The following is a 14,056-nucleotide window of genomic DNA, read 5'->3' as shown; positions in this document are numbered from 1 at the left end:
GGACGGCTAGGCCTAGCTCCACGTGCTCGGCTGTATCCACCACCATCTGCTTCCCAGCACCACTGCGCCGTCCCTGGTGATGAGTCATAGTGATCACAGTGGCCACGAGACACTTCCACTCAGGACTACTGGGATCGGGTTTTGTATATAGTTAAATATCCTTTATCCTTTATTAATTCCCTTTTCCTTTCCCCTGTTGTTTTTCATTAAACTTGTTACAGTCTTAAATTCCAACCTTGTGCAAAGCATCTTTTTCTCTATTCCCTTTTTTTTTTAATTCTCCCCTGGGAGGGTAGGGGACAATAGAGAGAAAATCCTGCTCTCTGAGCCTTAAATGGAGACAGCCAGTATAGGCCTGGGACTGACCTACTGGGGAGCAGCACAGAGGAAAGGGACCTGGGGGTCCTGGTGGACAGCAGGATGACCATGAGCCAGCAATGTACCCTTATAGCCAAGAAGGCCAATGGCATCCTGGGCTGTATTAGAAGGGGGGTGGTTTGTAGGTTGAGAGATGTTCTCCTCCCCCTCTACTCTGCCCTGGTGGGACCTCATCTGGAATACTGTGTCCAGTTCTAGCCGCTCAGCTCAAGAAGGACAGGGAACTGCTTGAAAGAGTCCAGCACAGGGCCACAAAGATAACAGAGGGAATGGAGCATCTCCCTTATGCAGTATGGCTGAGGGAGCTGGGTCTCTTTAGCTTGAAGGAGACTGAGGGGGGAATCTCATTAGTGCTTATCAATATCTAAATGGCAGGTATCAGGTACCCAGCAACAAGACAAGGGACAGTGGTCACAAATGAGTACACAAGAGGTTCAACCTAAAAATAAGGAAAAAGTTCTTTACTGTGAGGGTACCAGAGCACTGGAACACGTTGCCCAGAGAGGTTGTGGAGTCTCTTTCTCTAGAGACACCTGCATAGATGCATTCCTATGTGACCTAGTCTAGGTGATCCTGGTCTGGGAGGGGAGTTGTACTAGATGATCTTTTGAGGTCCCTTCCAACTCCTAACTTTCTGTGATTCTGGTATCCTGCAGTGCTGGAGGAGAAATCATTACTTTACCCCAGAAATACAGTTCATTAAGGAAACTACTAATAGCTACTGCTGCTACCTTTTATTCAGTTGGAGACTACCAAGTAGTTATGTCATAAAGAACGTTCTGCATAACATTCTTTTCAAGGACTTTACGCTTGCCTGGCAGACAATGCTTTGACCTGTCTCAACATAGCATCCCTGTCAATGCTACCTCTAAAGAGCTTGCAACAGTAGTTATTTTTAGCCACTGTCAGACCATCTATGGAAGGAGATACCCTGCACAGTATTAGTCTCAAGAACAAACCTCACCTGGCATGTGTGGAATAATTATTAAAAGTGACTTTGAAATAAAATTTATAATAAAAATATGACATTGTTCACACATTAAAAAAAAGTTATAATATTAAAGAAGCTACCAGGGCAGAAAGCAGCTGGTATGCAAAGAATCCGTTCCATGGTGGTTCCCCATGACAGACACCATGGCCAAATTCTGTTGCAAACACCGCAGAGATGGGAACCTGATGGTACCATGGAACTGATAAGCTGTACTTTTACTACCCTGAGCAAACAGTCTGTCAAAAAGTGACAAAATGCTGTACTTTGTGTGAACTTTACTCATTATAATACTGAAACACACCTCCGTCTCAAAGGCTACCCACCTCCAAGGTGCAACAACCCCTCACTGAGGCTGTGCCCTGAATTTTCTTCAGTCTGTAACTTTAAATCAAAGCAAGAATATTTTACACCACTCATAACAAAGGTATGTATAACTAGAGTCACTCAAGCTCCACCTGGAACTCCAGGTAAAAAACAGTACAAAATAGTCTGAGATAGGGGGTATGTTAGAGAAGACACAATCATCAGAGTAGTCACACATCATGGACTATTCTTGACTCCTGGGATCAGCTAATGGGCTGAACTTCTCTTCTCCCCCATAGGGAGACCTTTGGGTAAGATTTGACCACTTGGTTATACCAAGTGCCTCCCCAGAAAAACTTAGGAATCTCTCTAGAGTAATTTACCTCCTAACACCTGCATATGCTTTGCAGACAGTATATTTATCACCAGCAATTCATGAGGACCTGTATTCTGTTGCTTCAATAAACTGCACTTTCATAAAGCTAGTTGCAGAAGTCTTCATCGGGCACTGCCTAACATTCTAAGTGTGGCAGTGAGAGTCTGTGCAACACAATTACACTGAAGGTGCAGCACACTATTTGTAAGCCTGCAATGAGACTGACAGTGCTGAATTGGCTGTCACTCAGAATCTAACCCTAGCCACTTCCAACCGCTCCAATATCTGAGGACAAGTTAGAATGCAAGGGGGTTTATTTTCTCCCAGACTGCAACAGCAGGTCAGTACTGACTAAGCAGTCTGGTGTACTGCTGAAATAACTTAAAGAAATACTTCATGTTCTGGCTGGCAGTAGTAGCATAGCCTACTAAAGGTTTCAACATAGGAGATACTCTATTTTACTTCAGTGATAACATAATAATGGAGACCAACACTTCAACTGCTATTTTTTTTTTTATTTTTTCCCCTCCTCTGCATTTATGATTTACAGTAGTTTCTTAAAGATCATTCATAACTATATACCTCTAAGAGGTAACAGACCAGATTGTTTCAATCATACATACAAAATTAATTATGTTTACAAATTTTTGGCATAGTAACCCGTTTTTTCCTATTGCCGTTGCCCCAATCATTGAAAAAGACAGTGTATAATAATTTACATTTGAAATATTTCAAAGTGCTCGATAGTGATTTTCCAAGAAGAGTATATTTACAAGTGGCTTATACACAAATGTACAGGTGTTGTGGCTGGAATATGGCTTTCTATGGAAAGTGCTTTATATTTGGTCAGTGGTGTTACTGACTGAACAATCCAAGGGTTACTGATAAAACTGTAACCACTAAAAGCTGAATTGTTGTGGAGAGGTATCTACAGAGTCTGTTGTTAAGCTGTAAAAAATAGGTATTTACATAAGTGTTCCATACTTAAAGTAACTTCATTCTTCCAAGAAAGGAGGAGATCTTTCAGCCACAAACCTGGTTGCTATCCCCAAAGAGTGTAAAACACAAGTAAACCAGAAGTGATTGCTGATCCAGTGCTCACGCCATGTCATCATCCGTGCTTACAACAGATATCTGCACAAAATAAATACAAGTTAGCTACAACAATACTAATAAAAAAAGATACAAAACAATGCATATTATCACTACACAGCAGCTTGAAATGGGCTAGTTCTGCAGGCTAGTAACCACATTCAACACCAATTACTCCATCCCAAATACAGGACAGTAGTTGCTAACTACAACTTTAACATTAACATAAATGGCATCTTAGCCTGCATTAATGGCATCTTGGCCTATATTAAAAACAGTGTGACCAGCAGGTCCAGGGAGGTGATTATCCCCCTGTACTTGGCAGTGGTGAGGCCGCACCTCGAGTACTGTGTTCAGTTCTGGGCCCCTCACTATAAGAAAGATGTTGAGATTCTAGAGCGTGTTCAGAGAAGAGCCACAAGGATGGTGCGGGGTCTGGAGAACAAGCCTTATGACGAGCAGCTAAGGGAACTGGGGTTGTTTAGCCTGGAGAAGAGAAGGCTGAGGGGAGACCTCATCACCACCTACAACTACCTAAAGGGAGGTTGTAGAGAGGTGAGTGCTGGTCTTTTCTCCCAGGTGATGGAGGATAGAACAAGGGGTAACGGCACCAAGCTGTGCCAAGGGAGGTTCAGGTTAGAGATAAGGAAGAAGTTCTTTACTGAGAGGGTTGTCAGAAGCTGGAACAGGCTGCCCAGGGAGGTGGTGGAGTCACCATCCCTGGATGTATTTAAAGAGCGGGTAGACGAGGTACTTAGGGATATGGTTTAGGGGGTAGGCAGGAACAGTTGGACATGATGATCTCGGAGGTCTTTTCCAACCGAGCGATTCTGTGATTGATTAAAAGCACAAGTTCTCAGCTGATTCAGCCCAGTGGTTTGGCTGCAGCCAGCATGTTTCAAAAGCAGAGATCTCTCCTTAAGTCAGATACAATTTTGCATCCTTTATGTCTACTCTGAGTATTAACTGGGAGCCTCAAGCATGTCAATAAGTTTACTTACTGCAGGGTAGGTGTGCCCTACTGAACCACTGTGTCTTCCAATATCAATTGTGAGGTCCTCTTCTGTAGTTTTCAGGTAAACAGGATTATCAAAATTCATACTCTTCATGTTCTTGTGCTGCCAGTTGCGCCACGCAAAGTAACCAGCCACCGCAGCCATCACCAATACTTTAAGAAAAGAAAGAGATTGAAGGTATGCAGTAGAGTTAAGTCAAGCTCATGATTAAGCGTGGCTTGTCCCACCACAAGGGGCCTCAAAGGTTAGTGAATGCTGTACTCACAGACAGGAAGAACAGTCCAAGCTGCTGAAGTTCCTCTAGCTGTAGCTACATGAGATGTACCACTGATGTTGAATCCTGCACAAGAATTTGAAGCAGTGAGCTTGCCTACTGACAGGCTGACAGACTTTGTCAGATGCAAGCACTTCCCAAGCCCAGTTGTTATCATATATTAGCTTCTCAGTAACACACTGCAAGAACAGCCCGAGAGGCTTCATCCTATATTTGCAGAAAGGGGTTTTTTGTTGGTTGCCTTCTCTGAGCACTCCTGGGATTTCATGGAACCTATAGGTTCCACACTGTCATAAATTAACTAATTCTGTTTAACACATGCTGCAGCTGTTGTACCTGTACACTATACACATGACCTGGCCTGTGTTCTCTACTTGCATGCAAAGGAGAAAACTTCAAGTTGGCTAATGGGTTAGTTTGCATATAATTTCTCTAATGTTTAGCAGTCTGAGTTATTGGGACCAGTACCTCCAGGAACTAGTCCAACAGTTGGAGATTTTTCTGTTGTGCTGGTATCTTTAGCCTCAGTGTAAGCCACAGTTGTTCCAGTACCTGAAACTAATTATAGATCAAGAACCCGGTTAATCCTGAAGTTCTGCAATGGCTTAGCTATGAGAGCCATGGTAGTGAATGTTTAGCAGATGGCAGAATGATCATGCAGCTTGTTAGTTTTATCAGAAACACTGACATTAGTTATTTCACTAGCACACCCTCAACTGAGGGTTTTTGATTAAAAATAATTTCAAGAACAAGGCTAGACAGTTAATCAGGCATGAATGACAGGTATTTAGAGTTACAATAACAGTAAGCTACCCCATCCTTTACTTCAGGTTTTCTAAGTGAGATTTTTAGTTCCACATGTTTACTGGTTAGGTACAGTCTTCGATACCTATAGGAACCCTTTAGGACACCCAACTGAGGGCAGCATCCTTGCATTCAGTGCTCTAACTGTGGCAGTCAGAATCAACATGCAATAGTTGCAAAAGTGGCACTTCAGAGTTTCTAGTTCCACTCCACTGAACAAACAACCCTGCCATATAATCAGTGCTCAGGGTAGTAGCAGCAGAATGTTTGTTTGGACCACGAAAGGAGATCCAAACAAACTTCCTTGGCCAGCAAGATTAGCCTATGAGCTTTTCAGTACTACGTATTTACACACTGTAGAGCCATTTTAGTTTATATCCTTGTTTTATAAGAAAGGGGCTCGATATGTTCTGTGCATGTCCTCGCTGTCTGCAGAAAGCCATGGAGGTACAAGGTCTTGTTGCAAATGATGATAACAAAAGCCAAGCATGGAATTTGAACAGCATCTGCAGATTTTGAGGGCCACCTTAATGCATGCTAGAAGAGCGCCACCCCCTTCACTATCAATTACATCACATTAACTCATGCAAAGCTGTCTGCTTATCCTGACAATTGACTCTAACAGATGCAGCATACCTACTCCTTCTCCATCCATCCTGGAAAAGATTTCAGTCATGTTATCATACCTTCACATGTCAGACCATCCTCATGCAGGTAGTATCCAACAGGACATGCACAGGCGTACTTTGGAGAGTGTTCATTTATTTGAGGAGCAGGCAGGCACAGGTAGCTACAGCCTCCATTTGCCATGTTCTCTTCACACCAGTTCCTGCCTGTTGGTACAGAAATTGACAGGAGTGAGCCTTCATGTTTCATAATTATTCACTCAATAATTGCTGTAGTAGAGTTACTTGTCTCCACAAATTATAGATATGTACTTGCTCTGCCCAAGAAAGAACAATTACAACTAGACCTTGTCTCATCTCCAGTGGGGGGGCCTATGTTAGAATATCCAAGCACTAAGAAGTGAATTAGATAGCTATACAGAGGAGGGATAGCATTTGCCACCACACAAGCAGGGCAGGCTTCTTACAAGTATACACTGCCATAACTATAAACTATATTAGTTACCTGATGGCTGAACAAGTTCATGATACACAATGATGTCCTGTGCATCATTGAGATTGTTGACTAATGTAACTAATTCAGATCCAGTAAATTTGTTGGCACCATAGACGGCCTCATTCTCTCCATCAATCCAGTACACACGGTCCTAGAAGATGCATCATCACATCCCATTACCTCTGTGTTGCTATGAGCACCATAATTGCTAGCCACATACTAGCAAGAAGAGTATCTTTGACAATTACTACAGGAGTTCATTCTTACCTCAAATATTGTTAGAGCAAGAGGATGCGGAAGGAACATATGAGACTTCAGCACAATTCTACGGTCCTGGCCATTCAAGTCCACGCTTGACAACATATGTAGTTTAGAATCAAGCCAGTACAAACGGCTTTTTACAAGATCTAGGAGGAAAAAACTAACGTGCTTACTATCTGCAAGGAGAAAACCTTCAAAGCCTCCTGAAAAACCTGAAACACCCACAGGTTCAAGAATAGTTGCAGTACTGTTCTACTTCCTTACCATAGTGGGATGTAGGAGGCTGCTGCAGTGCTGCCTAAGTGACCTGTGCCTCAACTATAATATAGAGCAGTGCAAGAAAAGTTACCATTTCAGTATCTGAGAAGTGCTATCTCTGCCTGTCACAGTGTCTCCAGGCATGGGAAGTTCCTGCATTCTCAGAAGCTGAAAATAGTTCTCTGAAGGATGATGTTGGCTTTTGTAGCAAACAAATTGCTAAAGCTCCAGAATACCTCTGGCACAGAGACAAGTTCAACATACCTAGAGCAATTCCATTAGGCCATTGGATTTCTGTTGTCACAAGCTGCTGTCTGTCAAATCCCTTCCTTCCTGATTTTTCAATTTTTGCTGGCTCACCCCAGTCTGACCAGTACATAAAGCTGTGAAGCAGAATTTATGTTGTATGATGCACTATAGTACTGTGTAGTATCACTCTTAATTATGACCAATAACTAACAAAGGCTACCTAAGTCAATTATCAGGACATGGAGTAGCTGGTAGGTCTGCTCTTTTAAGAGAGCCAGGACAAATACTCACCCAGAGATAGGATCTACAGCAATAGAAGCTGGCTCTCTCAGCTCAGAGTTAAATAAAACCTTTCTTTTTGTGCCATCTAGGCTAGCCACTGAAATGGTCTTTGCAGTTGAATCGGACCAGTAGATGTTCTTATAAACCCAGTCAACAGCAATTCCTGCAGGACTCTGTATGTTGTCCAGGATTCTGACATGTGTTCCAACTTTATCACGGGTATCAATAGAGGCGCTGGAAGACAAGAATTACTTGCTTTCAACCCCTTCCTCCACAGATACCACCACTAAGCATGCCTCAGCAAATACTGCACACAAATCTCAGGCAGTGTAGAAGGTGCACTTGTGACTTTACACAGAGTGCCTTTTGTACAATTGTAGCAGCAGTTACTAGTAATTACAATAGGGATACACACTGCTAGTTGTGGGAACTTGCATCTACTGTGCTTTGTCTTTAGGACATCAAGAATCTAGCTTTCATCACCAAAGCCTAGATAAATATCTTGAGTAAAATGTGGAATGGTTTAGGGGAGCACACTAGTGTATAGAAGCTGAGTCCGTTTACCTGAAGATTGCTTTTTGGCTGAAGTCAGCCCAGTAAAGCTTTTGCTCAGTAATATCAGCATCTAGAGCTACAGTGTTTCTTAGCTGCTCCACTAGCTGAATGTATTCTTTCCTCTCAAGGCCAATCTTTCTGATATCCCGGCGATTGGTGAAAATTAGACATGGTTCTTTCCCTGTGAAAAGAGTATGTTATCTGTACTTTTAGACAGTCACATACTGTTCTTTTTATAAGTTTCAAGAAGCATCATATTTAGTATTTGCCATTCCACACTTGCTACTGGAGGGTGACAGAGGTCTTAACTGTACCATACCTCAATCCTTTTCTCCCTCCACAATTTGATAGGGAGGGTTCTCCTGCCCAGTGAGTAGACACAAGCAGTTTGTGTCAGGAAGCTTTAAGTACTGTAACATGGCATCATTAAAAGTGTTAGAAGTGCTCAGGTTTTACAAGTTACACTGATAAACAGCACAATCACTACTGTCAAAACCACAATAGCATAAACAGTACATCACTCGCTACCTCATTTTAAAGTGGGGATAGAGAAGTCTTATGCCAATACTCACCCACTGCCTTGCACACACCAGTAGCAAGATCCATCTGATAGCCACGGCTACATTCACATTTGTAACCCCCTTTCAGGTTGATACAAATTTGACTACAGATACCAGGGTTCTGGCATTCATCGATATCTGCAAGGACAACAATTTAATTTGTTCTCATCTCCAGTACTATCATTAGGGTCTGTGTTAACCTACTGGATACTTGCCTCCACAGGTTCTCCTGTCTAAAAGCTCAAACCCGGCTGGACAGTCACATTCATAGCCGATAACGAGATCTCTGCAGATATGAGAGCATCCACCATTGTTCACCACACATTCATTTATGTCTAGAAGAAAATAATTGGACACTTCTGAGACATTTAGTCTTAAAGTCTTAGTCACAGAGTGCTTTACCAGATGTCTATTCACTTTCTAATGACACCTGCCACATCTGAGAAACCACTCCAGCACGTAAAGTCGCATGCAAGAGACCCTCCTCAAATTCATATTTGCTCAGTTGTTAGAATGTTACTAGTGTTACAAGTTGGCAGTGGCAGACAAAGATTGAGGCTATGGAGAAGTTTCAGAGTTTCTAACACCTTCAAATGCCTTCTAGGCATGAAGTCATCCCAACAGCCCATTTGGCTAGGACAAAACTAGCCAGTTAACTAGGTTGCTCTTGGCTGGTTGTTTGCCATCAAGAAGGTGCAGATGGATATTCCAGACTGACACCTTACAGTTCAGAGGCTGTATCCAAGCATGTCTAGTGGTCAGCATGTGTAATGAGTTTCTTCACTTACGACACTCCTTGAGTGGCTCATCACTCCAGTCCTTGCAGTCTCTCCGTTGGTAACACACTTTATTGACATCTATACATTCTCCACTTCTGCACTTGAATTTGCCAGGTCCAGAGCACTGAATAACTGAGATAATGAAGATTGTGAGGGTGACTACCAGCTTCAACAGATATTCTGTGAATACTTTCTTCTTACTAAGTTCTACCCTTACCATTGTTACAAGTTGCTTCATCAGTGCCATCCAGACAGTCTCTCACACCATTGCACTGCCTACTCCCATGGATGCAGTTTCCATCTTCACATCTGAACTGGTCTGGTCTACAGGTCCGAGAAGCTGAGGACACAGGCATTACAGACTTAAAATTCCTGAGGTCTGCTGAAGAAAAAATAAATAAATAAAACGAGCCAACCAGCACCTCTTAGAGAAAGACCAAGTTAACTTACGGCAGTTGATTTCATCACTTCCATCCTTGCAGTCAGGATCTCCATCACAGCGCCACTTTTTGTGGATACATTCACCTGAGCTGCATTGCACCTCACTGGTAGAGCACTTCACAGGAGGTGCAGGCTGGCGGCCACATTGTTCCAGAGATTCATCTGACTGATCAGAGCAGTCAGCATCATCATCACACACCCAGCTGATGGGGATGCAAGTGGAGCTCTTACACTGGAACTCATGGACTCCACAGGTAGGAGGTGCACACTCCAACTCATCACTACCATCACTACAGTCATCTTGACCATTGCAGACAAAGCTCTTTGAAATACACTGCCCACTGCTGCACGTGAACTCTGCCAGACTACAAGTCACATTGCCTGGAGTAACAGGAGTAAGAAAGATTAACAGATTACCACAAGAAGGCAGACTTTTGTATGAAGGTGTTTCGCTTTGCAGGTTTTCATAAGCTGTTAGCTGACAGAGGATCATTCATCTTATACAAGGCACTATGAGAAGCTAACTGACCAGGACACTTGAGGCCCACAGAGACTGTCCTCCTTGCCGCCTTTGGATTTTATGAGTGAAAGGCATCAGTTTGGAGCTACTGAGTGAAAATAACCTTCTTCTGAAGCAGCTAGGCTGTTCTGCTTCAGAGTGCGAGCCTTCTGGAAAACAGGCTCAAACCCTGCAAACCAGAGACAGAAGGTAAGAGAGTTCCTAACTAGAGTACAGGCTAAGATTAAGGTAGCCAGATGGTCAGTATGGACTGTAGTTTGAAACTGAAGTGTTTTCTGCTGGTCCTCAGGACAGCAGTGGCCCATTTGCCTGGACCACTGGGGATAACAGATCAAGACCTTGCACCAGTTGTTCCTTTGGTATTAAGCACACCCACACAACTTTACAACAGTAAAAGTTATGCTGGTTTAATAGCAGTGAAGCTAGCAGCTCAGTATGCCTAGGCTGATAGTTTTATCAGCTTCATTAGAAATGTTGTCTGTAGATTTAGTTGTCAGATTAAGGCATTTGCTTGCTGAGTAAGGCAGCAACTCTACAGACACACATCAGAAGCCTGGAGATCTCTCTCATTAGCCCATCCAGGTAAGGTAGCTCTGATGGAAGCCAGCCCTGGGCTTTGGTTACAGTAAATCTGTCTCAGTATACCTCAGACAACTCATATGTATGCAAATTCATTAGAAGCAGCCAGCTGGCAGTGGCAGCTTCACTGATGTACCAGCCCAAAGTTGCCACCCAACACCCAAAACGCAGCTTCTCTAGTCTGCAGTTTCAGACAAGCCACAGAATACTCCAGAATAAGACTATAAAGCAGATCAGCTGTGCCCTTGGGTACAAGTCACTACCACATTTTTAGGAGACCATTTGTTAATGTAAACAGCAACTAGAGCTACCTGTTAAGAAACTCTGCAGAGAACAAATTCTGATGGTTTGCCTGACACATGGCTAAGCCTATGGCGATTGCCAAAATTAGCCAGAGACCGAAGACCCATGTTGAATAGCTCATACTGCTGTAGTTCCTAACTTAGCAGGATAGAGGAGTGTTAGAATCAGTCCATTTTGTTAAGCAGGCTGCAATACAAGATGAACGTAGGTTTAAGGAGATACTGATGCTATGAGAAATTTATCTTCCTAGGTCTACTGCCCAACTAGCTCCTTTCCAGACAAGTCAATTTCAAATAGAGTTATGCAGCCACTGTTTCTTCCCTTACCACAATTCTCTTCATCTTCTCCACTGTCACAGTCTTTTTCACCATCACATTTCCAGGACACTGGGATACACTGGGTTGACTGAGGACCACAGCTGATTTCATTTACCCGGCATGTTCTCAAATCTATTGAAAAAAGTTTAAGTTCAATTTAAGAGTTGAAATTTACGAGCTACTGATCTTGGGTTTTAGCAGTTGTCCTGAAAGTTGAGACTGAAAGGCTTCAGCTCTGTACAAAGCTGCAGTTAATTAGATGCCAGCATCCATTTAAGTTGATGGTTCCATCACGTAAGATGTTATGCTAGTTTGTAGTGTTCAGTAAAAAAAATGCTTCCAGCTTAGTATTTTAAGAGTATCTTTGTAGTGGTAGTTTTGTGATTGCACACCAGTTACACTGTAGAAACTTGAGCTATAACATGTAGTAGTAGGCAGGAGTAATGCCGAAGTGCAGTAGGACTTGGGGCTGAAGTATTCCTCAGTATGGATCCTACTGATACAGAAAAATGAAGCTTCATGGATCTATATTCCTTGATTAGTTACTACACTGAAGACTGGGGTTGCTAACTGTAAGACTGCACAGTCAAGCCTCTGCACTTTTTGTTTCTCACTGCCCAAGATGTAGTCACTCAGTTCCTACACTAGCTCTGGTTATCTTGCGAAGCAGTTGTCTTGGAGGACAGTGATCACTTGGTGAACAAGCCATAGTAATGGTCAGGCCTGCTGTGTTGTGCTTGCTGCTTCTAACTGTCAGTAAAGCCTTGTACTTGCTAGCTGTTACCAGGTACAAGTGTAGAGTTCCCGCTCAGTTCTACAACTTTAAGTAGTAAACTCTTGTCAAGACCTCAATGTGATCAAAAGGCAAGCTAGCGCTTAGGAAGGTGCTCGCCAAGGGAAGTTCATCCTTTCTTTAGGAGGAGAGCTGGGCTGCAAGCAGGCAAGAAGTGAAAATGCTAATCCCCGCAGACTTGCCTGCACCGACAAGCCATGCTCACTTACGGCACACTTCAGCACTCTCGTCAGACCCATCCTCGCAGTCCGGATCTCCATCACACTGCCATCTGTTAGGCACACACTGACCACTGGTGCACACAAAATCAGATTCAGCACAAGTCTTCTTCACTGCAAGGGAGAACAACAGCCACTTGTTTAGAGACTAAAGCTTAGATTGTCTACTGCAGCTAGAGATAAGCTGCCTTGCCGTAGGAAAGTGATGTAATAGCCTTAGTTCTTAGAGGTCTGGTGCTGTCCTCCACCAGCCTAATGACAGTGCTGTTTGACACTTCCTAGACAGTTATACTGTGCACAGAGAAGCATTTATCTTCCTGTAAGCAGGCACTGAAGGACTGCTATTGTTAAGTGAGACTATACTGTTAAAATAGCTACTGCTTTGAACATACTTAAGGCAAAGTAAAGTCTATTGATATTAATATGCAGATTTTGAATGCTGAGTTTATCATCAAGGCTTTTGATTTGTCATTAAAGAAGCATGGTACTATGTAACCCTATGGTAACAGTTTAGGTCTGCTTAAGCAGACTGGCAGTTCAACCACACCAGTGTTAGATACTGAGTCTGTTTTGCCTCCTCCAAGTACATCCAGTCATCCATCTTGGCCCCAGCGTCTACTTAAAGCAAGAGCTGGCAGCCAAAGCTAGACTTAGTCTTTATAGGAGACTCAGCAGAATCACCTTCACACATAAAACAGGGCATTTAACCATGAAGTAGCCAAAAGCCAAGTGCTAACAGCAAACAGTTTCTACTATGTCTTCAAGCAACAACTGAGAACAGGCTTCCATTCTGTTCTTTCTTGTCACCACCCTTGCAAATAGTTTTGGTCATGACCTTCTCTCTCAGTCACCAATTCCAGGAGACTTTCTGGCACTCATGGAAATTCAACTGCCTTAGATGGGTACAAAGCATCAAGATAGTTCCCCAGTTGTTCTAGGGAACTTGTTCTCGACTCTGTATTCTGTCAGAAATGTAGGACAGGATAAACATCCCTCCAGTTATCCACTGTTAAGCTCCCACTGCCAACTAACAAGTACTACTACACAGGTATTATTTGTTTTGATTACTTACCACAAGAACTTTCATCACTTCCATCTGAACAATCTTCATCACCATCACATTTCCAGAGTAAAGGAATACAGCGTCCATTACTACATGGGAATTGTGAGTCCTCACACTTTGCTCTTACACCTTCAATGAAAAAAGAAACCTCAGCCCTGATACTGTTTAGCAATACTTTCTCACTTTCCCCACTGCTGATCAGGAAGTTACACAGCATAATAAACAGCATAACATCAGCATGAAACCAGATCTCTGCTCCAAATCTTTGTAGTCATCTTTTTCAATCATGAAAGCAGATCCAGAAGCTTTCCTTCACAGTACAAGTGCAAAGCTTAAGCACTGTGACAGTCCACCCACCAGACAACAGCACACCAGCCTCAGTGTTCTACTTGCTGATTTTTCCTTTTCAAGGCAGGGTCAAGTTTGCAAGGCAGAGGTATGCATGTACACAATGATTTCTGTTGTCTAGCACCTAGCATTGCATTGCATTCTCAAAACTCTTCAAACTTTACGCAAATGGGA

General features: G+C 42.9%; 1 protein-coding gene across 1 annotated transcript; it reads right to left on the bottom strand.

The window, feature by feature from the left end:
- Positions 1–2,556: 2,556 nt before the first annotated feature.
- On the bottom strand, positions 2,557–13,663 carry VLDLR (very low density lipoprotein receptor; the record flags this gene model as incomplete). The annotated part of the gene is made up of 18 exons (XM_010182048.1): positions 2,557–3,182; positions 4,142–4,308; positions 4,422–4,496; positions 4,899–4,988; positions 5,921–6,067; positions 6,366–6,507; positions 6,624–6,763; positions 7,140–7,258; positions 7,416–7,640; positions 7,971–8,142; positions 8,534–8,659; positions 8,737–8,856; positions 9,310–9,432; positions 9,518–9,640; positions 9,751–10,122; positions 11,470–11,592; positions 12,463–12,585; positions 13,544–13,663. Coding segments are annotated over 18 exons (2,543 nt in total), but the record flags the coding sequence as incomplete, so codon positions are not given.
- Between the last annotated feature and the right edge of the window lie 393 nt (positions 13,664–14,056).

This window comes from Mesitornis unicolor, unplaced genomic scaffold (genome assembly GCF_000695765.1).
Source record: "Mesitornis unicolor isolate BGI_N332 unplaced genomic scaffold, ASM69576v1 scaffold24140, whole genome shotgun sequence".
Taxonomy (NCBI): domain Eukaryota; kingdom Metazoa; phylum Chordata; class Aves; order Mesitornithiformes; family Mesitornithidae; genus Mesitornis; species Mesitornis unicolor.
This window is presented reverse-complemented; position numbering and strand designations above follow the sequence as displayed.